The sequence below is a fragment of the Diceros bicornis genome, chromosome 24 (assembly GCF_020826845.1).
Source record: "Diceros bicornis minor isolate mBicDic1 chromosome 24, mDicBic1.mat.cur, whole genome shotgun sequence".
Taxonomy (NCBI): domain Eukaryota; kingdom Metazoa; phylum Chordata; class Mammalia; order Perissodactyla; family Rhinocerotidae; genus Diceros; species Diceros bicornis.
Window position 1 is genome coordinate 12,592,088 of NC_080763.1, and position 27,435 is coordinate 12,619,522.

The 27,435-nt window shown below is 36.4% G+C and overlaps 1 protein-coding gene across 2 annotated transcripts in view; it reads right to left on the reverse strand.

The window, feature by feature from the left end:
* Nucleotides 1–17,948: 17,948 nt before the first annotated feature.
* The window catches only part of PPP2R5E (protein phosphatase 2 regulatory subunit B'epsilon), a 140,656-nt gene continuing 131,169 nt past the window's right edge, over nucleotides 17,949–27,435 (reverse strand). For both annotated transcript variants that reach the window (XM_058567080.1, XM_058567079.1), the window contains exons 12-14: nucleotides 26,272–26,399; nucleotides 24,022–24,123; nucleotides 17,949–19,318 (exon numbers count right to left, since the gene is read on the reverse strand). In XM_058567080.1, the coding sequence (XP_058423063.1) occupies nucleotides 19,219–19,318; nucleotides 24,022–24,123; nucleotides 26,272–26,399 (330 nt within the window). In that variant the 3' untranslated portion in view covers nucleotides 17,949–19,218. The remainder of the gene's footprint in view (nucleotides 19,319–24,021; nucleotides 24,124–26,271; nucleotides 26,400–27,435) is intronic.

Here is a 27,435-nt window from a genome sequence, read left to right on the forward strand (position 1 = left end):
TAAAAAAGAAAATAAAGAAAAAGAAAATATTGGGCCGGCCCCATGGCTTAGCAGTTAAGTGCGTGCGCTCCGCTACAGGCAGCCCAGGTTCAGATCCCAGGCGCACACCGATGCACCGCTTCTCCGGCCATGCTGAGGCCGCATCCCACATACAGCAACTAGAAGGATGTGTAACTATGACATACAACTATCTACTGGGGCTTTGGGGGAAAATGGAGGAGCATTGGCAATAGATGTTAGCTCAGAGCCGGTCTTCCTCGGCAAAAAGTGGAGGATTAGCATGGATGTTAGCTCAGGGCTGGTCTTCCTCACAAAAAAAAAAAAAAAAACTCTTCAGAGGAATATTACATAATCCAGTGTACCCATAACATAATATTCAAAATATCCAGACAAAAATCCAAATTTACTCAACATAGGAAAAACCAGAAAAATGTGACAAATTCTCAAGAAACAAACCATTAAAACAGACAGATTCTTAGATGACCCAGTTATTGGAATTTGCAAACAAAAATTTTATGACAGCTATTATAATTATGCTCAGTGATATTAAGGAAAGCATACTCACAATGAATGAAAAGATAGGAAATCTCAACAGAGGAGGAGAAACTATAAAAATGAACCAAATGGAAATTCTAGAAACAAAAAATACAAAGGAAAAATATTTATTATATGGGCATAACAGTTAATAGACACGACAGAAGAAAGAGCCAGTGAACTTGAAGATAGATCAATAAAAGTTATCCAATTTAAAGAACATTGAAAAAAGATATTTTTAAAAATTGAACAGGACATCCCCTAGGATGACTACAATAAAAAATAAATAATAAAAAAAAAACAGAAACAAGCGTTAGTAAGGTTGTGGAGAAACTGGAACTCTTGTACATTGCTGGCAGGAATGTGAAATGGCACAGCTGCTGTGGAAAACAGTTTGACCATTCCTCAAAATGTTAAAAATAGCATTACATATGACCCAGCAATTCCACTCCTACCTAAATAACAAAAGAATTGAAAACAGGTATTTAAACAAAAACTCGTAACGCATGTTCATAGCAGCACTATTCACAATAGCCATAAGGTGGAAACAACCAAAATGTCCACCAACTGATGAATGGATAAACAAAATGCGGTACATCATACAATGGAATATTATTCAGCCATAAAAAGTAATGAAGTATTGATACATGCTACGACATGAATGAACTTCAAAAACATTATGCTAGAAACTGGTGCAGCCACTATGGAAAACAGTATGGAGATTCCTCAAAAAATCAAGGATAGAACTACCATATGATCCAGCTATTCCACTGCTGGATATTTATCCAAAGAACTTGAAGACACCAATGCATAAAGATACATGCACCCCTGTGTTCACTGCAGCGTTATTCACAATAGCCAAGACTTGGAAGCAACCTAAGTGCCCACCAAGGGATGAATGGATAAAGAAGATGTGGTATATATACACAATGGAATACTACTCAGCCATAAGAAACGATGAAATCCAGCCATTTGTGACAACATGGATGGACATTGAGGGCATTATGCAAAGTGAAATAAGTCAGAGGGAGAAGGTCAAATACCGTATGATTTCCTTCATTAAGTAGTAGATAATAACAACAATAAACAAACACATAGAGACAGAGATTGGATTGGTGGTTACCAGAGGGGAAGGGGGGAGGGAGGAGGGTGAAAGGGATAATTTGGCACATGTGTGTGGTGATGGGTTGTAATTAGTATTTAGGTGGTGAACGTGATGTAATCTATGCAGAAATAGAAGTATAATGATGTATACCTGAAATTTATACAATGTTATAAACCAATGTTACTGCAATAAACAAAAAATTTAAAAAAAAAACATTATGCTAAGTGAAAGAAGACAGACACAAAAGGTCACGTATTGTAGGATTCCATTTATATGAAATATCCAGAAAAGGCAAATCCATAAAGACAGAACACTGATTAGTGGTTGCCAGGGGTTGGGGAGGGAGGAATGGGAAGTGACTGCTTAATGAGTATGGGGTTTCCTTTTGGGGTAATGAAAGCATTTTGGAACTAGATAGAAATGACAGTCGTATAATATTGTAAATGTACTAAATGTCACTGAATTGTATACTTTAAAATGGCTAATTTTATGTGAATTTTTTCTCAATAAAAAGATAATTTTTAAAAAAAATGAACAGTACCTCTGTGACCTATGATACAATAACAAATGTTTAAATACATGTAATTAGTGTTACAGAAGAAGACAATAGAGAGAATGGGGCAGAAAAAAATATCTGAAGAAATAATGACCAGAAATTCACCAAATCTGGTGATAGATATAAATTTAGAGATTTAAAATGCCCAGTGATCTCCAAGCTTGATAAATACTAAGAAAACCATAGGCACATCAGAAACAAACTGAAAACACAAAAGATAAAGAAAATATTGAAAATAGCCAGAGGGAAATAACACAGTATAATCAGGGGAATATCAAGTTGAATAACCACTGCATTGTCATCAGAAACTATATATATAATGGTATATATTTTTTTCTGTTATATATTTTGTTATAGCTATATGTAATATATCATTTATCCCAGAAATTCAATGTAATTCACCATGTTAACAGAATAAAGGAAAATAATTACATGATCATTTCAATAGATGCAAAAAAATATGACAAATGTCAGCACTCATTCATGACAAAAACTCTCAGCAAAGTAGAAGTAGAAGGGAAATTCCTCAATCTGGTAAGGGGCATCTACAAAAAACCTACAGCTAACACCGTATTTAATGGAGAAATAATGAACACTTTCTCTCTAAGATCAGGAATAAGGCAAGGATGCCCACTCTCACTACGTCTATTCAATAGCATACTAGAAGTCTTAACCATTGCAATAAGGAAAGAAAAAAGAAATAAAAAGAAATTTAGAGATCAGAAATAAAGTACAATTGTTTCCATTTGCAGACAACATGATTCTTTACACAGAGAATTCTAAAGAATCTATAAAACAACTAATTGAATAAGTGCTTTTAGCAAGGTTTAGGGATGCCACAAAAACCAATTGTGTTTTTGTATACTAATAGCAAACAATTGAAAAATGAAATTAAAAAACTATTTTATTTATAATAGCTTCATAAAACATAAAATACTTTCTAATTTAATAAAAGATGTACAAGATCTCTATGCTGAAAATTATGAAATATTGCTGAGAGAAATTAAAGACTAAATAAGTGAAGAATTATACCATGTTCATGGATTATAAGTCTCAACATTATGAAGATACCAATTCTTCCCAAAATTATCTATAGATTCAATGCAACTCCAATCATAATCCCACGAGGGTTTTTTTTTTTTCTTACATAGAAATTGACATACTCCTTCTAAATTTTATGTGAACATACAAAGGACCTATAATATGCAGAGCGATCTTGAAAAAGAAATAAAAAATTGAAGGACTTAACTCGATTCAAGACTATTTTAAAGCTACAGTGCTAATAACAGTGTGGTCTGGCATAAGGATCAACAAGTCAACCAGTGAAGCAGAATAGAGAACCCAGATTTAGATCCACATATTTAAGGTAGCTTTATTTTTGACAAAGACATCAAAGCAAGTCTTTGGGGAAACTTTTCAAAAATTGGTGCTGCAATAACTTTATATCCACCTGGGGAAAAAATGAATATAGATTCCTATCTTACAAACTACACACACACAAAGATAATCCAAAGTGAATCATTGACCTAAACATAAAAGCAAAAACTATAAAGCTCCTAGCAGGAAACCATAAGAGAGTATAATTTGGCCTGGGGGTGGGGGGAGGAGAGGAAGCAACGAGAGAGAAAGATTTCTTAGGTCACAAAAAACAATAATCATAAAAGAAAAAAATGTTAAAATAGATTTCATCAAAATTTAAACCTGCTTATCAGACAGGGAGAAAATATTCACAAAACATATATCTGACAAAAAATTATTATCCAGGATATACAAAGAGCCCCTACAATTCAATAATAAAAAGACCAATAACACAATAAAGCAAATGGGCAAAAGATTTGAGCAGATATCACAAAAGAAGATTATATAAATCACCAAAAACACATGAAAAAGTGTTTAATATAATTAGTTATCTGAAGAATACAAATTAAAACCACAATGAGATACACTATATACAATCACCAGAATGGATAAAATTATAAAGAATGACATCACCAAATATTGGCAAGAACGTGCAGCAACTGGAATTCTCATACATTGTTGGTAAGAGTGAGAAAAGTTATATCCACTGAAGAAAATAGTTTGGTAGTGTCTTTTTTATAATTGTGGTAAAAGATATATAACATTAAATTTACCATCTTACTCATTTTAAGTATACAAGTCAGTGGTATTAAATACATTCACACTGTTGAGCACCCATCACCACCATCCATCCTCATAACTCTTTTCATCTTATAATACTGAAACTTTATACCTATTAAACAATAACTTCCCATTCTCTCCTCTCAGCCCCTGGCAACCACTAAACACTTTGTCTTTATAATTCTGACTACTCTAAGTACCTCATCTAAGTGGAATTTGTCCCTTTGATATCGGCTTATTTCACTTAGCATAATGTCCTCAAGGTTCATCCATCTTGTAGGATATTTCAGAATTTACTTCCTTTTTGAGGCTGAGTAATATTCCATTATATGTCTATACCACAGTTGCTTATCCATTCATTGGTCTATGGACACTTGGGTTGCTTCCACATTTTCGCTATTGTAAATAATGATGCTATGAATATGGGGGTACAAATGTCTCTTTGAGACCCTGCTTTCACTTCTTTTGGGTATATATCCAGAAGTGGAATTATCAGATCATATGGTAACTCTATTTTTAATTTTTTGAGGAACTGCCGTACTGTTTTCCACAGCAGCTGTACCATTTTACATTCCTACCAACAGTGCACAAGAGATCCGATTTCTCCATATCCTTGCCAGCACTTGTTGCTTTCTGGTTTTTTGACAGTAGCCATTCAAATGGGTGTGAGGAGGTATCTCACTGAAGTTTTGATTTGAATTTTCCTAATTATTAGTGATGATGAGCAACTTTTTGTGTGCTTATTGGCCTTTCATATATCTTCTTTGGAGAAGTGTCTATTCAAGTACTTTGCCCATTTTTTAATTTGGTTGTTTGGTTTTTTGTTGTTGTTGAGTTTTAGAAGTTCTCTATATATTCTGGTTATTAACCCTTTATCAGACATATAATGTGCAAATATTTTCTCCCTTTCTGTGGGTTACCTTTTTACTCTGTGAATAGTGTCTTTGGATGCACAATTTTTAAAAATTTTCATGAAGTTCAATTTGTCTATATTTTCTCTTGTTACCTGTGACTTTGATGTCATATCCAAGAAATCATTGCCAAATCTAAAGTTGTGGAGTTTTTATCCTATGTTTCCTTCTGAGAGTTTTGTTGTTTTAGGTCTTACATTTAGGACCTTGATCCATTCTGAGTTAATTTTTGTATATGGTGTTAGGTAAGGGTCCAAATTCATTCTATTCCATTAGTCTATATATTTGTCTTTATGCCAGTACCACCACACTGTTTTAATTACTGTAGCTGTGTAGTACATTTTGAAATCAGGAAGTGTGAGTCCTCCAGTTTTGTTCTTCTTTTTCAAGATTGTTTTGGCTATTTGGGGTCCTTTGAGACGGCATATGAATTTTAGGGTAGATTTTCTATTTCTGAAAAAACTTTTTTGGGGATTTTGACAGTTATCGCACTGAATCAGTAGATCACTTTAGGTAGTGTTGACATTTTAACAATATGTCTTCCAATCCATGAACATGGAATGTGTTTCCTTTTATTTATGTCTTCTTTAATTTCTTTCAGCAATATTTTGTAGTTTTCATTGTACAAGTCTTTCACCTCCTTCCTCAGTTAATTCCTAAGGATTTTATTCTTTTTGATGCTATTTTTATAATTTCCTTTCAGATTGTTCACTGTGTATATAAATGCAACTGATTTTGTGTGTTGACTTTGTATTCTGCTACTTCGCAGAATTCATTTATTAGTAATGATAGTTGTTTGGTGGAGTCTTTAGGGTTTTCTACAGATAAAATCATATCATCTGCAAACAGAGATAATTTTACTCCTCCCTTTCCAATTTGGATGTCTTTTATTTCTTTTTCTTGCCTAATTTCTTGGCTGGAACTTCTAGTACTCTGTTGAATATAAGTAGCGAAAGCAGGCTTCTTTGCCTTGTTCATGATCTTAGAGGAAAAGCTTTCAGTCTTTCACCCTTGAATATGATATTTGCTGTGGATTTTTCATATATAACTTTTATTATATTGAGGTAGTTTCCTTCTATTTCTATTCTGTTCAGTGTTTTAATCATGCAAGAGTGTTGAATTTTGTCAAGTGCTTTTTCTGCATCAACTGATATGATTGTGTGGTTTTCCTCACTTCATTTAGTTGATGTGGTATATTACATTGACTTATTTTGTATATTGAACCATCCTTGCATTCCAGAAATAAATCCCACTTGATCATGGTGTATAATTCTTTTAATATGCTGCTGAATTCTGTTTGCTAGTATTTTATTGAGGATTTTTGCACCAATGTTCCTAAAGGATATTGGTCTGTAGTTTTCTTTTCTTCTAGTATCTTTGTCTGGCTTTGGTATCAGATTATGCTGGCTTGATAGAATGAGTTAGGAAGTATTTCCTCATCTTCAATTTTTTGGAAACATAGAGAAGGATTGGTATTAATTCTTCTTTAAATGTTTGGTAGAATTCACCAGTGAAGCCATCAGGACCAGGACTTTTCTTTATTGGGAGATTTTTTATTTCTGATTCAATCTCCTTACTAGTTATAGGTCTATTCGGATTTTCTATTTCTTTGTGATTTAGCCTTGGTAAGTTTTGTGTTTCTAGGAATTTGTCTGTTTCATCTAGGTTATCCAATTTTTTGGCATACAGTTGTTCATAGTACTCTCATAATCCTTTTTATTTCTGTAGAATCGGTAGTAATATCCCCACTCTCAATTCTGATTTTAGTAACTTGAGTCTTCTCTCTTTTTTCCTTAGTTCATCTAACTAAAGGTTTGTTAAATGTTTTTGAAGAACAAACTTTTGATTTCATGGATTTTCTCTGTTGTTTTTCTATTCTCTATTTCACACATTTCTGCTCTAATCCTTACTATTTCCTTCATTCTGCTAGCTTTGGATTTAGTTTGTCCTTCTTCTAGTTCTTTAAGTTGTAAAGCTAGGTTGCTGATTTGAGATCTTTCTTGTTTTTTAATGTAAGCACTTATAGCTATAAATTTCCCCCTTAGCACTGCTTTTGCTATATCCCGTAAGTTTTGGTACATTGTGTTTTGTGGTTGTGTTTTGTTTTCATTCATCTCTAAGTATTTTCTAATCTTCCTTAGGATTTCTTCTTTGATCCATTGGTTGCTTAAAAGTGTATTGTTTAAGTCCCACTATTTTGTGAATTTTCCAGTTTTATTATTTAACTTCATCCCATTGTGGTGAGAGAGGATACGTTGTGTGGTATCTATTTTTTAAAAATCTACTGAGACTTAATTTGTGGCCTAAAACATGGTCTATCCTGGAAAATGTCCCATGTGCACTTGAGAAGAACGTGTATGCTGTTGTTTTTGGGCAGAATGTTCTGTATATGTCTGTTAGATCTAGTCAACTCACTGTGTTGTCGAAGTCCTCTATTTCCTTACTTATCTTCTGTCTGGTTGCTCTACCCATTATTGTGGGTGGAGTATTGAAGTCTCCAACTATTACTGTAGAATTGTATATGTCTCCCTTCAATTCTGTCAGTTTTTGCTTCATATATTTTGATAGTCTGTCATTAGGTGCAGACATGTTTATAATGGCTATATCTTGTTGTATTGAAACTTTTATTAATGTATAATGCCCTTCTTTGTCTCTTGTAAACTTTTATAAATTTAAAGTGTATTTTGTCTGATATTAGTATAGCCACCCCTCCTCTCTTCTGGTAACCATTTACAGGGAATATCTTTTTCTATCCTTTCCCTCTTAACCTATTTGTGTCTTTGGATCTCAAGTGAGTCTCTTATAGATAGCATACAATTGGGTCACGTGTTTTTAGCCATTCTGCCAATTTCTGTGTTTTGATTGGAAAATTTAATCCATTTAAAGTAATTACTGGGCCAGCCCCATGGCTTAGCAGTTAAGTGCTCACGCTCTGCCGCTGGCGGCCAGGGTTCGGATCCTGGGGGTGCACAGATGCACCACTTCTCTGACCATGCTGAGGCCGTGTCCCACATACAGCAACTAGAAGGATGTGCGGCTATGACATACAACTATCTACTGGGGCTTTGGGGGAAAATAAATAAATAAATAAAATTATTAAAAAAAATAAAAATAAAGTAATTACTGATAGGAGGGACTTACTTCTGTCATTGTGCTGTTTTCTAAACGCTCTATAGCTTTTTTTGTCCCTCATTTCCTGCATTATTGTCTTCTTTTGTGTTTAGTTGATTTTTATAGTGAAATATTTAAATTCTTTTCTCATTTCCTTTCTCTGTATATTCTATAGCTACTTTCTTTGTGGTTACCATGGGGATTACATTTAACATTCCAAAGTTATAACACTCCATTTTGAAATTTTACCAGCTTAACTTCAATAACACACAAAAACTCTGCTCCTTTACAGCTCTCTCCTTGCCCCTTTTGGTTGCTGATGTCACAAAATTACATCTTTATATACTGTGTGCCCAAAAACATAAACTAATAATTCTTTTAAATGCATTAGCCTCCTAAATTATGTGGAAAAAGAAGATTTGGAGTTACAAACCAAAGTTACAGTAATACTGGCTTTTACACTAATATTTTTTTCCTTTAAATGTATTAGTCTCTTAAATCATGTAGAAAACAAACAAAAGCACCGTTACAAAGCATTGTTACAATAATATCAGCTTTTATAATTGCTCCCGTATTTACCCTTATTGAGATCTTTATTTCTCTATACAGCTTTGAGTTACTGTCTAATGATCTTTCATCTCACCTTGCAGGATTTCCTTTAGTATTTCTTGCAGGGCAGGTCTAGTGGTCACAAACTCCCTCACCTTTGTGTATCTGGGAATGTCTTAATTTCTCTCTCACTTTTGAAGAACAGTTTTCCAGATATAGAATTCTTGGTTGACAGGTTTTTCTTTTAGCACTTTGAATATATTGACCCACTCTCTCCTGGCCTCCAAAGTTTCTGATGAGAAATCCACTACTAATCATACTGAGGATCTTTTATATGTGATGATTCATTTCTCTCTTGCTGCTTTCAAGATTCTCTGTCTTTGACTTTTTATGGTTCAATTATAATGTGTCTCAATGTGAGTTCCTTTGAACTCATCTTACTTGGAGTTTGTTGAGCTTCTTGGATATTTATATTCATATCTTTCATCAAATTTGGGAAGTTTTCAGCCACTATTTCTTCACATATTCTCTCTACCCCTTTCTCTCTCTCTCCTCTTTCTGAGATGCATATGTTTGTCCCCTTGATGATCTTCCACAGTTCCTTTAGGCTCTGTTCACTTTTCTTCAATTTTTTTTCTCTCTGTTCCTCGGCCTCAATAATTTCCATTGTCCTATCTTCAAGTTCACTGATTCTTTCTTTTGCCTCATCAAATCTATGTTTGAATCCCTCTAGCGAATTTTTTATTTCTGTTCAACATAAACTATCGATTTATTTTTCTTCTTTTGAATGGGCCATACTTTCCTTTCTGTGTTTGCCTTGTGGGTTTTTTGTTGAATATGGACACTTGAATCTAATCATATGGTAACTCTGGAAATCAAATTCTCCTCCTTCTCCAAGGTTTGTTGCTTTTTTTAAAATTATCATTGTTGTAAGCTGTCTCTGTGCCAAGGATCAGCTTGGCTTGTAAACTAGGTCTTTTTTGAGACATTCCCTGGGCATGTGTGGTCACGTTCTAATTTGCTCCATATATGCAGTTGTTTTTTAATGTTATAGCCTTTAATTAAGCCAGCCTTAATAGCCTGGCTCCTGAAAGGGGAAAAAGCAAAACATGAAGGGGGGATAAAAAGGGTCCCAGCCCTTTAAATCCCCTGGAAGTCACTTCAGCTAGAGGGGGAGGGACTTCCAACAATGGGGAGAATGTGCAACAATAGGTGCTTACCTCCTTGTCTGCACCTCTGTGATCAGAGCAGCAATCAGCAATCAGAGTACAGATCCTCAATATTTGGAGGACAGAGTCCATTTTTCTCACCCTAGCTCCCAAACATTATGTGCAAGCTGCTCCAGGAACATGTGCACAGCTGCCTGACATCTGCCTGGGGGTAGGGGATAGGTAACTGCTATTGCGCTAAGAGCTGAAATTGACCAAATTAACCATAACTTACCCTCCAAATCTTTCCCTGGAATTAGCAAGCCTTCAATAGACTCCAGAGTTCCAAAATAGTTACATCAGACAGATTTTGCCAGTGCAGTTGTTGTCTATGTGGGGAGACAGATTCCTGGTGCTTCCTACTCTGCCATCTTCCCAGAATCCTGCTGTCTTATAAACTAATGTCCACTGCCATCTGACCCCAAAGTTCCACCTTAGATATTTCTGCAAGAAAATTGAAAACATATGTCCACAAAAAGATTTGTACAAGAATGGTCATAGCAGCTTCATTCACAGAAGCCAAAAATTATAAACAGCCCATGTGTTCATCAACAGGAGACTGGACAAACTGTCATATATTCATATAATGGAACACGAGTCAGCAAAAAAAAGAAATGAACAACTGATATATGCAGCAACATGGATTAATCTCAAAAACATAATGTGTGAAAGAAGCTTTACACAAAAGAGTACATGCCACATAATTCCACTTATATGGCATTCTGAACAGGCAAAACTAATCAATGGTGAGAAAAATTCAGAAAAGTTGTTCCCTCACATCAGGCTATGTTACAGATTAACTGGGAAGGTGCATAAGAAACTTTCTGGGATGATGGTAATGTTCTATATCTTGATAAGAATTTGGATTGTACAGGTGTATGGAATTGTCAAAACCCATTTCACTGTATATAAATTTTACCACAAAAGAATACAACTGTAAACAAATATTGAATTCTAGTTGATATGCATGCTAAAGTATTTAGGAGGGATGTTTACTTATGTCTGTAATTTACCTTGACATGCATTTTTAAAATAAAATGGATTAACAGATGGATAGGGTGATAGATAAATGGATACAATGTGATAAATGCAAATATGGTAAAATGCTAATGGTGAATATATGGTGTTCACTGTAATATTCTTTCACCTTGGCTATATGGTTGAAATTTTTCAGAATAAAATATGGGGAGGGAAAGAAACAAAACAAAGGCAAAACAGCATGTGATCCCATCAGTATGAAATTTAAAGATTTTAGCAGTATAAATATATACATGCAGAGACATATATTATAATTTTTCTTTTCTTTTTTTTTATAATTTTATTTATTTATTTTTTCCCACCAAAGCCCCAGTAGATAGTTGTATGTCATAGCTGCACATCCTTCTAGTTGCTGTATGTGGGACACGGCCTCAGTGTGGCTGGAGAAGCGGTGCGTCGGTGCGCGCCTGGGATCCGAACCTGGGCCGCCAGCAGCGGAGCGCGTGCACCCAACCGCTAAGCCACGGGGAAGGCCCTAGAATTTTTCTTGAAGGCTACAAAAAAAGAACTTTAAAACAAAATATGGTAAATCCACAAAATGGAATATTATTCAGTAATAAAAAGAAATAAACTACTGATACATGCTACGACATGCATGAACCTTGAAAACATTATGCCAAGTTTAAGAAGCCAGTCACAAAAGACCACATATTGTATGATTCATTTATATGAAAAGTCCAGAATAGGGAAATCTCTTGAGACAGTAATTAGCAGTTGCCTGGGGCCAGGGGGGGGAGGGGGAGGAAGAATGGGGAGTGACTGCTAATGAGTCTGAGGGTTTTTCTTAGGGTGATGAAAGTGTTCTAAAATTAGATATTAGTGATGATTGCATAACTGTGAATATACTAAAAAACACTGAATTGTTTAAATGGGTGAATTTTACGGTATATGAACTATATCTCAATAAAGTTGGGTTCTTCGATGACAAAAAAGAATTTGAGTAGTGGTTACCTTAGGGGAGAGTTTAAGGATTTAGGGGTGGAAAGAGATTTGTATTTTACGCCTTTAGATAATGTTTGAATTATTTTCCATGAAAATATAATCTTGTATTTATTTTTTTTTTTATATACTCTTAAGGGAAAACACTTGATAGTGCACCAGAAAATAAGGAGTGGGAGGCAGGGTCCTGCAAGGTGTTAACCAAGATTAGAAGGGCCCTCTTCCCAGGGTGCTGGAGAAAAGCCTGTGGGGACAGGTGCTGACACAGCTAAGTTCATCAGTCAGAGTAGAAAACTGAAAGAGTTTGCAGCTGATAAGCTCATTCCCTGCTGAAGTTCAAATGGGATGAGGTTGGGATAAGGGACTTGAAAAGCATGATACAGAAGTTTGGGGTAGCTCCTGGGGGAATAAATAGGATGGTGAGTGGAAATGCAAGGATGAATGAAATAAGGTTCTTTCTTGCAAGAAGGGAGTAAATTTCAGTCTTTTAAGTTATGGGGCATAAAATTTGATGTGTATACTCAGAAGCAGTCATCGTACTGTATAGTGGTCACTGTCCAGAGCAAGTTGGAGTCAGAATCGTGCTTCAATACTTGGTAGTTGTGTGACCTCAGGAAGATTACTTAACATCTCTGAGCCTCAACAGTCTTATCCTTATCCATAAATGGGGATAATAACTTCTACCTCAGGATTGTTGTGAAAACTTAATGATGATATAAAATTCTTAGCACAATACAAGGCAAATGGCACTTGATAAATGATAGCCATTATAACTATTCATTCATATTTTTCACTACAAATAATAGCTAATAAAATATTTATTGCAGGTAATAATTAATATTAATTGCAAGTTACCATGTGCCAGGCTTTGTGGTAATTGCTTTACATAGATTAGCTAATGTAATAAAACAATACTGTAAAATAAGTACCATTTTACCTGCATATTACAAGTGAAACTGAGGCTTAGATCAAGAAATTTTCCCCAAGTCACACAGCTGATAAATAGCAGAACCCAAACCATCCCAAGGGGCTCTGATTTCCAAGTCCATGGCCTTCACCTTGGGTGACTGGCCAGACGCATCTTGCCTGAAGCACTTTTGGTGAGGACAAAGGGGGCCGTGGCTGATATCCATCGTGGTTCTGAGGCCTCATATCACCTGGTAGCAGCAAAATTTGACTCAAAATTGTATGATTAATTCAGACTATGATTTCAAAAGAGGTGAACTAAATTAAGAGATTGAAGAGACAGAAAATCTGAACATCAGAGAACAGGCAAGACTACAGAGCCAATCAACAAACACTGGTCCAAGTAATCCAATGAATGTACATCTTATAGTGGACTTTCAGGTATGAGGAGCAGCATGTAGCTACCCAACTTGTTTTTAAAAATCTTCCTTTTCAGGAATAAATTGTACAACGAAACATGTATCACCACCAGAAAAAAAAATCAAATTTTAATTCCCCTTAGCTATCCCGTAGTTCAGTCCTCGTTAAAAAAATAAAAAATCTAAAGTGAATTTGATCTAATAGAAACCACCAGGATGCACTATTATATAAAAACCTGGGCAATAGGAATTGGACTGTACATTTACTTTGTCTCCATTATTATAAATATTTACAGGCAGGAGGCAATGTTATACAAAGGATTAGATATGCAGTTGAAATCAACTCTTAAATTTCTTTGAACCCTAAAGTTCTTTGTTACAAGTTTCTTCTCCCTGTAACTTACCAAGAGGGTGATCTTCAGATGTTATGAATGGTTATGTTTTGAAATACAAAACCGCTGAATTTACAAGGATTTTTCCCTCTCCAACTCAGAGTTTAACTGAATGTGAAACATTAACTGGTTAACTCTATGTGGTTCCAAATTAGATGTGATTTAATTAGCCAAGAGTAGATCTCACCTAAATCAAATGCTTTACAAAGAAAGTATCTCATGGTTGATTGAAGATGACACTCTCTCATCATGTCACAGGGAGGTCTATGTCCCCTCCACCTGTATCTGATCAGGCCCCGTGACTGCTTGACCAATAAAATATGACTTGGGTGATGCCATGACAGTTTCTGGGCCCAGGCCTCAAAGAATTGGCAGTTTCCATTTCCTGTCTCCTAGAACAATCATTCTCAGAACCCAGTTGCCATGCTGTGACGAAGCCCCATAAGGAGACCCATGTCATGAAGAACTGAGGCCTCTGGCTGAACGAACCCCAAGCAAACAGCCAACACCAACTTGCCAGCCATGTCAATGAGCCATGTTGGAAATGAGTTCTCCTGCCCTACCTGATAAACCCAAGTGGACACCTGAGGAGCAGAGACAAGATGTTCTTGCCAAGTACTGCCCAAATTGTACATTTGTGAACAAAAGAAATAATTACTGGGTTATGTCACTAAGTTTTGGAGTAGTTTATCACACAGAATAGACACTGGACCACTCCCCAACATAACATACTCCTAACCATAAACTGATTTTCTCAAGATGAAAGCCTGAACATATCAACCCCATGGCCTCACAGCTAAGTCGATCTACTCTATTATTTGTATGGTTCAAAAAGGCCATTAAGGTCAGAAACACACAAACACACACAGCCAGGCACCTGAAAACTCTTCATTGCTTCTTTATTAGGATGCACCCACAGTACAGAACCTCTCACACATCTGTGAAAGGGAAAGGTTACATTTCTCTTTGGGAGCACCTTCATTTTTGTTTCTGTTACCACTTTGAAGAAAGTAAATCATTTTCAAAGAAAGACATTTTAAATTCCAAGCGTTTAAGACTCAGCTTGCATTTTCGTGTGTCTGAAAAGGAAGTAGTATATTTTAGCCAGAGCTGGAAGATTGTTTTGTGGCATTTTAACTTTGATGTGGATCAGAAGTCTTCACTGTCTGGTTGAACCAGTTTATAATTTTCATATGCAACTTTTCATATCAAAAATGTTTCATTTTACCTCTACTCACAAACAGATGCTGGTTAAAAAAACACACACACACATAACTAAATTTAAAACCGATCATGAACCACAGCATTTCTAACAGGGAAAATGAACTTTTGCTGCCCTCTCCTGCTAAAACAATGAAATACTAAAATACCAAAAGATTTATGAGGCTAAAGCGAAATCCTCAAACCAAAGCTATGGACATGTCATTCTGATTATACCTCAATCAAAAATCAGACAACAACCAGAAAATGTATTGGTAATATTTATATTTGAAAGTTCCTCATTGATACATGAGGTTTGGATTACAACTTATTTACAATAAGTGATTTCAAAAAAAGTAAAGAAAGAGGGGGGAGGGAGGGAGGGAAGAAAAGGAAACCTATATTCAGACATCGTAATATGGGATGTTTATTTCCAAGAGATACTACTGCTGCTATCGTGCACAAGCAGCAGCACAAATCAACATTCCACTAGATCAAAAGTTGCTCAACTTTCTTTCAAGATGCACAATCCTTTTAGATTTTCAAAATTAAATACTGAGAAATATAAAATGCATTGCCAATATACCTGCTACAAAAATCCTTTGTGGCTCATTCCTTAACTCCACTCAAGAGAAACAGCTGAGCCAGAATATAAAAATAAAAATATTGATGTGCAAATAAAACATCACTGATCATGTCTGCTGCCACCTTTTTGCTACAGGTGACTGTCAGTTTGTGATAACATTGGTAAGAGCATGAAAAGAGAGAATCTCTTTCATTTCCTGGGCCAGGTCAGTGCATCCAATTAAAGGGAAAAAACAAAACAGGAGGAAAAAGAAAAACTCTGAACACTTAAAAATGCCAATAACATCCATACATCTTCCCTTTCCCACCCCCCGATCCCCACAAAAAAATAAAAAAGCTTTTAAAGCTCTAAATATACTTTTTTTTTTTTCTTTCCATAGTGTGATTGAGCCTGGGCTATACGCTGAAGTATAGCAGGTGCAATTATAAGCAAATCCTGGCTCTGCACCCTGGGCTGTCCCACGCATAGAAGGAGGTACAAAATAAATTAAACCCTTCCATTTAGGCAAGCAAGCCCAAGATGAAGGAGCATAACCCTGCTTGTGAGTATCCAACAGCATCAAGGGTATTATTTATTTCTTACTTTTTTTATTTATTTTATTTTATTTTATAAAAAACAGTCATGTGAGGGAGAGCAAAATATAATAAAATTTAAAAGGACAAAAACGAAACACTGAAGGAAAACAACTGGGGACACTTGCACAATGAGAAAAGGAATGCATGCTTGATTCAAAGTATGAGATGGGTCGATTCACTCACATGGTTGTTCGGGCCCACAGCCTAAGGCCTCAGCATCATTCTAAACCACAGGGTTTTTGTTTGTTTTTTCTTCCAAAGACACTCTGAATCCTACCCCTGAAACCAATATGGTAGGGATAAGGTTGGAGTGATCATCACTCGCTAACTATAATAGTTGCTATTTAAAAAATATATTTATATATAGTTCTGGAAATTATGAAGCAAACAAAATATAACACAAAGATGCATTTGTCACAATTAACTCAAGTCGCAGCAACAGCAGAAATGTGGGAAAGGGCAGAGAGGGCTGCTGCAAATGCAGCGAGTACGTCCTTCAACACGTTACACAGTGCAACAGTCAGACTACCTCAGCTACTCTGCGCCACCGGACACAGCGTGACAAGCGTCACATTGTCACTTTCAGTCAAAAAGAAAAGACAGTTTTCTTCTCAGAAGTTGCCCTAGGAATTTTAAACACATACCCATAATAGCTTCTTTAAATATGTCTAAAATTTGGCTTTATTCTTCTCAGTTTGGAATGATCAACACACCAAATTGACATCAAGGATATCTGTGTAGTTCTCACCTGAACTCTGAGGACAGGGGAAGATGCGAGAAAGGATCCTGGTCTTCCTCATTTCAAATGACTGCATTTCATTCTAACTTCACAAACCTGTGATTTTAATGTTCTCTATCTAAAAAGATGAATTAATGGCAAACAACAGTTTATATTGTCAAAAATAAATGTAACACAGAGTCAAAACTAACAGGCTAAAATCAAAAGGGCTAGAGGAAATGATTTGTTACAAATTTATTTTTTATCTTTAGTATTTGATCTTGCACCTTTGCTCCAGCACTTTTAAAGTAAGTCGTCTCATCTTTGGCAGCCTCTGCCAACTTTACATGGAATCCTCATTATTGTTCTTTTTAAAAAAATCTATTAATTCCATTAAACCATGTTGTGTTTGGTGTTGCATATGACTCTTTTACTGCTGTTTTTTCCTCAGAATTAACAATGCCAAATTTTGTTTTTGTTCTACAAAATTATTGATAACAATATCCGTAATTAGCTGACTTGCGCGCACCAACTGTGACCTGATAATCCTGAAACACTTCATAGGGGAGAAAGGTCAGCGGCTTTTTTTTTTTCCTTTTTCTTGGAAACAATAAAAACTGCATTTTCTACTTTATATTTAAACGGAGGGAAGAAAATATACAAGTCCATTATTGATATTATACTTCTACTAAGAGCAACAACAGTTCGTATGTTCATGTTGGCTACTATCACAATTCAACACATGAACACAGAATCAGCTCTCTACCACGAACACTGCTGGAAGTGATGGTTTAGGATTATCAACTCACTGCTGCCATGTCCATAACGAGCAAAAGCATCCTGGAAATAAATCCCAAAATACGTATCTTTCAGTACATAATAATGCAACCGCATTAGGTAAGTACACACTGTACACAAGATTTATCAGCATTTTCTCTCCCCAGGATGTAAGATTCCTCTTTTAAATACAAAGCAGAGAGCCAATATGATATATCTATAATACAGCCCTCTATTTTGTTTTGTTTTTTGTGTTTTTCTTAAACAATTTGGTCACAATGCACCTTTGATATAAAAGCATTTTTAAACTTTATTATTAATACTCAGGACATTAGGAATTTCCAGATTTTTTCAGTAGCATTTGTAGAACCACTTTTGGTAACAAATACAGTAGTTAGGAATACGCATCCAATTCAGAATGCATAATAATGTTTATCCTGAATCCTTTTGGGCTAAAAACAGGGCTGGCGCTGGGATGAGATATAGAACAAGAATCTACAAAAAACACTGTAACATGTTTGTTTTTTCCCAGAGGCTATATCCTCTTTGCTGGAATACTTTATAAATACATATTAAAAAGTAAGGCAACAACTCCAAACAGTTCCTGCTGTTTGCTCAACTTCTATTCCCAATTAGATTCGAAATCCTGGCCATCAGTTTCATGGTTGTAGCGTTTAGTGTTTGTCTTTCTTATTTCAAAATGGTCCAAAAGGATGTTTTCTAACATTTCTAAAACATCTCTGGTACGTGTGTTCAATGATGTACGCAACTAATACTGGTCAGGTACTGAAGCCTATGATGTCCCAGTGCCTGTTTTCAAAGGATTCAAGACATTGATTTGGATTCACCATCAACTGATGTATGAATCCAAAATTCCCTTCCCTACTATGTTTATCACCTCTGCTCTTTTACTCCTAATTTTAAAACTAAAGGAGTACCAGGACTACCTGGTTACTGGAGGGATGTTCACTCCAGTAAACAAAACTTTTTATCAGGGACCTTTATAATTCACAGCCCCATTCCATGTGGACATTCAACTCACGAAGATGTGCAAAAGGAAAAGATGTCAAATTACAGTCAAGTCATCCAGAGGAAGATGTTATACAAACTTTTAAGGAAATGACAGTCTTTTTTTTCTTCCTTTACTATAAATACATTTAACAGCTTAGCAGAAAGACAAGCTAAATTTAAGATTGTTCACATTTGAAAATTGTTTCATACTCTCTGCTAATGATAAACAAGAAACTCCCAATAATGGAATTTTAACATAGCAATTTCATCAACAGATCTTTGAAGACTGCTTTTTTTTTTAAAGAGGGTTAGAACAATGATTATGTTTGCAAAGTTCTGAGAAGTCCATCTACTGTCCAAACTTTGGATTGAAGTCCTTATTTTTTTTCCTTTACTTAGAGACAGGTATATACAGTGCTGTTGTAATAATGAAACAAATGTGAAATCTACTGTAAAGTTGCACAATACAGAAAACTGTTGCTCCATCTTCTACTACATAAATGTGTGACTCCACAGGTTAGTGATGTTGTCGTCATTATTTTTGTTAAGTTGGAATTATCCCATCACGTCTAAGACCTCTCTTTAACTCCAGATCCTCCAGTTTTTTCCACAATTCTTCACGCTCCTTTTCTTTCTTTTTCTCACTGGGGGAAAAACAGAATACAAGGTAAACAACTGAGAAGGTTTAAAGAGATTATCCAACAATAACTGCACCTTTGACATACTTTTCCCCATGTAGGTTTTAAACGGTCTTTGAAAAGTTTGGCATTAAGCTTACGGGTGTTTTTCTTTTCGGTTTTTCTTTCTCTTGCTCCTTTCTTTTTTTCCTGACACTTATATAGACACAAAAGTAGTATCAATGAACACAGTAGGAGATGACAAGAATTTTTTTTTTTTTTTTTTTTGGTGAGGAGATCAGCTCTGTGCTAACATCTGCCAATCCTCCTCTTTTTTTGCTGAGGAAGACTGGCCCTGGGCTAACATCTATGCCCACCTTCCTCCACCTTATATGGGATGCCGCGACAGCATGGCTTGCCAAGCAGTGCGTCAGTGCGCGCCCGGGATCCGAACTGGCGAACCCGGGGCCGCCGCAGCAGAGCGCGCGCACCCAACCACTTGCACCACTGGGCCAGCCCTGACAAGGATATTTTAAGATTTCACATTAATCTTTATACTTTCTCTTTATACTTAGCTTAATAAAGAAAATTAACTTCAGAATTACTGAGAAACAAAAATGGGGATCATTTATACGTATCTGTTATCCTAAAACCAATGGCACATTAGTGATTTTTACTTGGGGTCTAGTTAAAATCTAATTTTCTCTTTGTCTCCAAATAGTTTCTCAAAAGGGATGCCAGAGATGACACTAATACCAAGAATGTAGTATGCCAAGAAAATATATTTCCTCCTTATTATTATCCATTTTTCCTACACTATATATATGTAAACTCTTCAGCAGAATCTTGTTCTTACAAATATTAATAAGCCACAAAATCCAAATTATTAACTTACTTTATACCTATATATACAACCAAATTAAATATTCTTTCGTTTTTGGTTTCAGTTTTAATGATCTAGACAGAACTTCACTGATGTTATTATGTATTACACTTTGAATGTTCCAAGCCTTCAAATTTGACTCAATATCAATCTGACTAGTGATTTCCAGACTTTCAGATTTCACTTTTTGGTAAAACTTACCAAAATACTAGATGTCCAAAGTAGGGTCAACAAATTTTATTTTGCCAAGGACATTTTTATATCACCATATTTTTATAAAAGCAAGGATGCTAATTTTAACATCAACCAAGTAGGAAGTACATAATCCAAGAATACATGACTATACTCTAAATTAAATAAGTTCACATTAAAAATAATTCACTGCACTGGCCCTAGTTTTCTCATGTTGTGATGAACCAGTAAACTGCAGACCCTGATGACATTTGTGAATCCACAGATTCAGATAATTCCTGAAAACGGGCTCTGCCATCTCAGGCCTGGGGGATGTTGGCCTTGAGCTACTTCACCTTGCAAGGGTTGAACTTCAGTTACAGTACAGTATTTACTCAGGGAAATCCACATAGGTTAAGTGAAATTTGTATATAATTCCAATGCCTCATTTTTTTAATGTCATCACCAATTTTTTAAAGTTATATTGATCTATAGCAACAGAAATTAATCTCCATCTCCCCCCAAAAATCTCCAGAAATATCTAAGTAATTTTATATTCTCATTCCAGTGAAGTCTTAAGGGAATAATTATATAATATGGTAATTAATATTATCATTTCATAATTAATATTTTGGTAAATGAAGCCTTGTTTATATTATAACTAGTTTTAGCTATCTCAAATACAACCTGCACAACATGAATTTCAGTGGGCATAACAGTTTTCAAACAATTACCTATTTGGTAATTTTGACCCTGAAAAATTATATTTACAGGGCAATAAGGGCACGATGAGATAATTCTCCAATCATTATGGATTCCAGATTCTTAATTATAAAGCAAGCTGTTTGGTAAATTATCACTTTTGGTTTCTCAGTACAGTTTGGGGATAATATTCAGTCAAAATACATGTTATAACAGAACTTTGATTTGAGTACATTTAAATAAATTCTATAGATCCTGCTGAGTTTCAATGCATATGACCTTTTTATTTGGAGGAAGAAGACGGTGGTAAGCAAGGGCTTAGGAACTTGACTCAACTGAAAAATAGCTTCAACACATGTTAGGTTCATACTGCCCTAATCTGCAGTTTAAATTAAGTGCCGACATCATTAAAACACTCATCATCCTGTTACTAGAGCGTTCCACTCACATCTTTGATCAGGAGTATTACAGCATTCAATGCAATGTGTCTGTGAGGCTTTTCTTCCAGATGAACTTTATGCTGAGTTATCCTTCATCTTTTATACTGACAACTTTATCTTCAAAAATTCTAAATATTTCTGATATAGTTACTGTCACTCCCATTCTTTCCCACTTTTCTGTCTCCCTGTAGGTGGGAATTTTAAAACTTAACTACATTGTCATGCTAGGGATACTGTCAAATTCTCTTCCAATTTTGATTTTACATAGCACTAATGTTGGCGTATGTATCTAACTGTGTTAGTTACTTATTCCACCCACCATTTTCAGATTTGAAATACTTAAAAATATGATCTGAACTGAAACTGTTACTAACTTCCTGCCACCCAGAAGTGAAATCCTCCATTCCATTCTTCTCTGATAGTACCAAATAAATCTCTTTCTTTTCCTATTCCCATACCTGTGGAGAAACCAATGTTTCCATCCATTCAGTACAACCTTCTATTGCTCATTTGACAAAATATTACCCTTGCTTTAAAAAGATCCTTCTCTCATTAAGAAAATCCATTCACTATAAGTCACTTTAATATACCAGATCATCAGAATCAACTTCATAGTATCTATTCCTTTCCCCTTGGTTAATTCTTATCTTTTTCAAGAGTTTGGTCTATTTAGTTTAAAGGATAAATGATCAGAAAACAGTTTTATTATTGAAGTTCAATAAATGTGAATTAATTTAACTCAACAAATTTGAATATTTTAGAAATAAGGTCTTTAATACTCTTAATGAGATTCCACAGATTTAATCCTTATCCAACTAGGATAATAATAATGGGCTTTCAGTTGCTGTGAAAGAAAGGACATTATGTACAATCCACTCTTTAATGGTACGTCACAGTACGAAAATGTGCCCTTTATCTCCTTTACTTGTAAAAATAACATTGTTAAAAGATTTTAATTTAAGTTTGGGACAAGGAGGGTTATTATAAATTTAATGATCTGCAACAACTGTAAATATAGTAAATTAAAAGCTCTTTAAATTGGAAGTGTGGCACAACATATCCCATAATTGATATTTATTCCAATATTGTACTAAAAATCTCAGCCTCTTCTGTCTACAGTTAAACAGTTAAACACTTAATACTCCATAATTAAGTTGCTTTTCAATATAGTACACCCTGGTAACTTAAAGAAAATCACGGAGATGGTCCTTTGTCCCCTGCCACCAAACCCTTCTCCTCATTGCTTTTTATCAGTAAAATGCAAGTAATATTCAAAATCAGGCAAAGCAAAGAAGCAAGGGAACCATAGACAGCTTTGCTCAGAAGGTTCAGCAAGGTGCTTGGTATGAATACTCCCACCCCACACACACCTCTGGGATCCTCTAAGGTCCATGGTTTTATAATATACAAAGCTGACATCTGCTTCTGGATGATCAAAGCCAAACCAGAGGCCCAACTACTAATAAGCTCTCTAGGCCTTCCTCAACATCTCTAAGGACATCAATGCCACGGTCTGAACGTTTGTGTCCCCCCAAAATTCATGCGTTGAAATCCTAACCCCCAAGCGTGATGGTATTAGTAGCTGGGGCCTTTGTGAGATGATTAGTTTAAGAGGGTGGAGCCCTCGTGAATGGGATTAGTGCTCTCATAAAAGAGATCCTGCAGAGATGCTTTGCCCCTCCCATCATGGGAGGACACAGTGAGAAGGCACCAGCTATGCAGCAGAAAGAGGGCCCTCATCCAACCATGCTGGCACCATGATCTGGGACTTTGTGCCTCCAGAACTGTGAGCAATAAATTTCTGTTGTTTATAAGCTTTCCATGAAATACCCACATGTGGTATTTTGTAATAGCAGCCTGAATGGACTAAGACAGCATCTTTTGGAAAGTTGGACATGCTGAATGAGAAATAACAAAATTGAAGAATCACATAAACGAAATCAAGAAAGGCTTTACTAAGCCATAAGCATTTACTGTAAAGAGTTCAGCTGGTTTTTGCTCCCTTTTGGTGTTAAACATTTGAGGATTTATTCAATATCAGACTTCATCTCCAAGTTCTTTTCACTGTCCTTTAAATCATAATGAATTTGTTGGGTCCTAGAGTAGAAAGTTAAGTTCTGGGCCAAAGAGCTAAACAAAACTGGTGCCTCATCCCTCTTGCTACTGGAGGAAGCACAAGATCAGCCCAATTCTAGCTCCAATAAGTTCAGAATGAGAGTGAATCCAGATGGCAAACTACCTGATGGTCCCCTTAAGTGGGCCTGAAATACCAGTTGTGTGCCAGGCTCTCAACCCTGAAGCAGAAGAGAAACATCACTGAAGGGAAGGAGGAAGGCAGCCTTTTTCAAAATGGCACTTGGTTACCCAGTGGTACACTAATAAAGCCACAGCTAATGAGCATGCAAAAATGAATATATAAAGAAATAAAATTATGCTGCTTATGATTTTGGATGCAATTAGGCAACTTCAGCAAAAAGCAAGGAAAGAACTCAATAGTTTTATGCACAGCTGACAAAAAAGCTTTAAAAAGTTACCGCTGACGATCTGACTTGTATGTGGCTGTCAGTTCATCAAACATGGCACTGTTCATTTCCATAAATGCCTTCAACACATTGTACACTAACGCCACGATAGCCCTGGGAAGCACAGAGAAAAGGGAATGCACTGGTTAGTCTTAAATAACGGATGCTGCAAGAAAAAAGTGAAAGCGCACCCTCTCTCTGAATGAGCTCCTCGTACCGCACAGCCTCCCTCCCCTTCTAGCTGAACAACTAGTAATGACCTACAGCTCATTTCCACATCAAGAGAGTTATATTCTTTACTGTTCAAGGCAAGATATCTTTCTGAGGGGCAGACAGGATTAGAAAAACAAGAATCTAATTTCGCCCTTCTAATTATTGGTACTCAGAATAGACCTGCCTGTGGGCATTTGTTAACTTCATTTAATAAAACAAAGCAACTTCACCCTAAAAAGGAGCGCCTGTGGTAGGTCTAACCTTAGGGACCTGAATTTGCATAGATTTTATTTTTAAAGTGATAATATACATAATTCATCAAAATCAAAAGCTGTTCCCATGGAAACAAATAATATGTATATATATATAATTCATATTCAAAGGTATGATACCAAACCCGTCAGTTGGGTAGCTTAATATGAGTTATGTTTCTAGTTGTGATCGGCGTCAGTCCATCCACTCCTGCTTAGTCCCCTTGCTGACCCAATACACACGCCGGTAAGGTAACTGGCAAGCTGGTGATGGCTGCTATTAACTGTGGAACACTACACAGCTAATCAGCCAAACTGGTGGCCCATACTTATCAAGTGCAAGAATAAGCTCTTGGGCAATGTGAGGCTTCTGCCATGACGAGCTTGGTATCTTCAGACTAGACTCTAAATAGCATTGCCCTTTGCAAAAATATACAACATTGCTTCCATTTTGCAACAAACGCCCTACTAATATCACTGAAAAAAGCACTGATAAAAGGTCATATGTTAAATAAGCCACGGGCTTGATGTTTCCAAAACATTTATAAGAAAGTGTACTTGCTGTGTGGCGTCTTCCCTGTGCCCATTAAAAGGAGAACTCAAGCCCTCTTCTGTTGAGGGGAATGACCTTCTCAAATATGACAGGCAGTGACTGAGAAAGGCCAAATACAGTATACTGAGCGGTTACAGACACTTGCTAGAAACACTGTCTAGGTCCTCAAGAGACCATCTGCATGATGATACTTATTTGTTTACTGGTTCTTTAATTTTACAAATTTTAGTAATAAAATCTGGCAAATTTGAAAACTGAGAAATGTGGTATTTTACAGTTGTATGCAAAACTTTTCAACGCAAACATACTATGAAAATACTAACTTGCCTCTACTAATTTTTCATGCCACATTAAAGTTTCTTCCTGTTCCACAAAGAAATATGTAAAGCCATTCAAATACAGAATGCTTTAACTTTCATAGGACTAGATGTTAAACTTCTCTTTGAAGATTTTAAACTTATTTTTTTTCCTAGAGAACATATACAATGACTGAGTTGGTTTTTAAGAAATGGATCCTGTTAAAATGCAAATCAATTCACACCTCATCCCTCCTTACCACTTTTTAGTGTTTCCTTACCATCCACTTGGTGAAGACTCACGTGGGCCGCACTCCCCTTTCTAACCTCATCTTCCAACAACCTCCCCAAAGACCCGGTGCTTTAGTCCTCCAAACCCACAGGTCTCAGAACTTACAGGTGCCTTTTACATTTTTCTGCCTTTTTATGTGATGAATAGACCCACACTCTGAAAGGGCTTTACCCGTCCTCTCCACCTGCCAAATTCCTTTAAGATTCAGTTTGAGCATGGCCACCTTTTCAATATCCACAAACCTCTCCTCTTGTTCCAGAGCATCCCCAAAATGTCTCAGCTACATTCACAGACAAGTCAGGAAGCCCTCGGGTAAACCGATATTTTAACATAACGGCACTTAAAACACTGCTTGGAAAATATCTGTTTACTTGTAGGTCTCCCCAACCAGTCAGTGAATTTCTAAAAGGTATGAATTTTTATCTTTTTACATATCCGTCTTCAGCAACAAGCACAACATCTGGCACAGAGCAACTATTCAAGACATTTTATTTAGCAAAAGAGAAGGAGAGAGGAAGAGAAGGCCAAAGGAAGAGAGGGAGAGAGGGAAGGAGGGAGGGAGGGGCGTGGGAGGGAGAGAGAAGGAAGGAAAGGAGGGAAGGAAAGGAGGCAAGGTGAGAGGGAGAGAGGGACGGAGGAAAGAAACCAAAAACCTACGGATTCCAGTGTTCTTTTGAAATCCTATAAAGACTGGAAAACATGATGGGAAGGATGACATTAGAGTTTTCTTCTATCAAACTCATTATGTATTCATTATTCCAATAATAGAGTGCCCTTTCTGCCACCTTTGAAAAAAGAAAAATACAACGTTAAGAGAGAGAAAAAGACAAAGATAAAACAAAATTATAATCTCTCCAAACAAAAGTATTTTAAGACTATTTTTTTATATCATCCAAGCAAATGTAAAATTAAACATTAATCACACTTTACATTTTTGTGGTTTAAAATCTTTCAGAAAGGGGTCTGGCCCAGTGGTGCAGTGGTTGAGTTTGCGTGCTCCACTTTGGCAGCCCGGGCTTCACAGGTTCAGATCCCGGGTGCGGACCTATGCATCGTTTACCAAGCCATGCTGTGGCAGGCGTCCCACATATAAAATAGAGAAAGATAGGCATGGATGTTAGCCCAGGGCCAATCTCCCTCAGCAAAAAGAGGAGGATTGGCAACAGATGTTAGCTCAGGGCTAATCTTCCTCACACACAAAAAAATTATCTTTCAGAAAGTTCCAAAGTGGTTCATCAATTTGGGGAAGGAAAAAAGTGTTCCTACCTATTTATTTATATTCTTCTTTAATACTGCCCATTTTATCTGATTCCATATTTCCCTTACATAGCTGCCAAACTACAAACACCTGTACCTACTTCTATCACCACACTGTTTCCCCATCACTTTAACCTCCTTCCCGGCTCACCTCTTTCGTCCCACACTTCAGATCAACCACAGGGCCCAGCACATGGCTGGCATTTGGTCAACAGCTGCTGAGCAAAACCTGGCTGCCCATCACTGCAGAGCAGTCACATGCACTAAGCACCCTCTATGGCCAGGCACTGCGCCTACACTGAGGTAGAATGCACCATTCCCACCACCATCCAAGGAGTAGGGACCGCTGTGCTCACTGTATAGATGAGGACACTGAGGTTCTGAGTGTCCCAGCCAAGGTAACCCGGCCAGGGTCACAATGCTAGTAAATAGTCAAAGCTGGGACTCAAGTCGACTGCCCAGACTCTTTCCAGACTTCATGTCTGGTCCCCTCCTTTGAACCAGGTAAGCCAGGAGAAAGTCACTCGGTCTCAGGACTCAGGACCCTAGCTGCACATACACCTG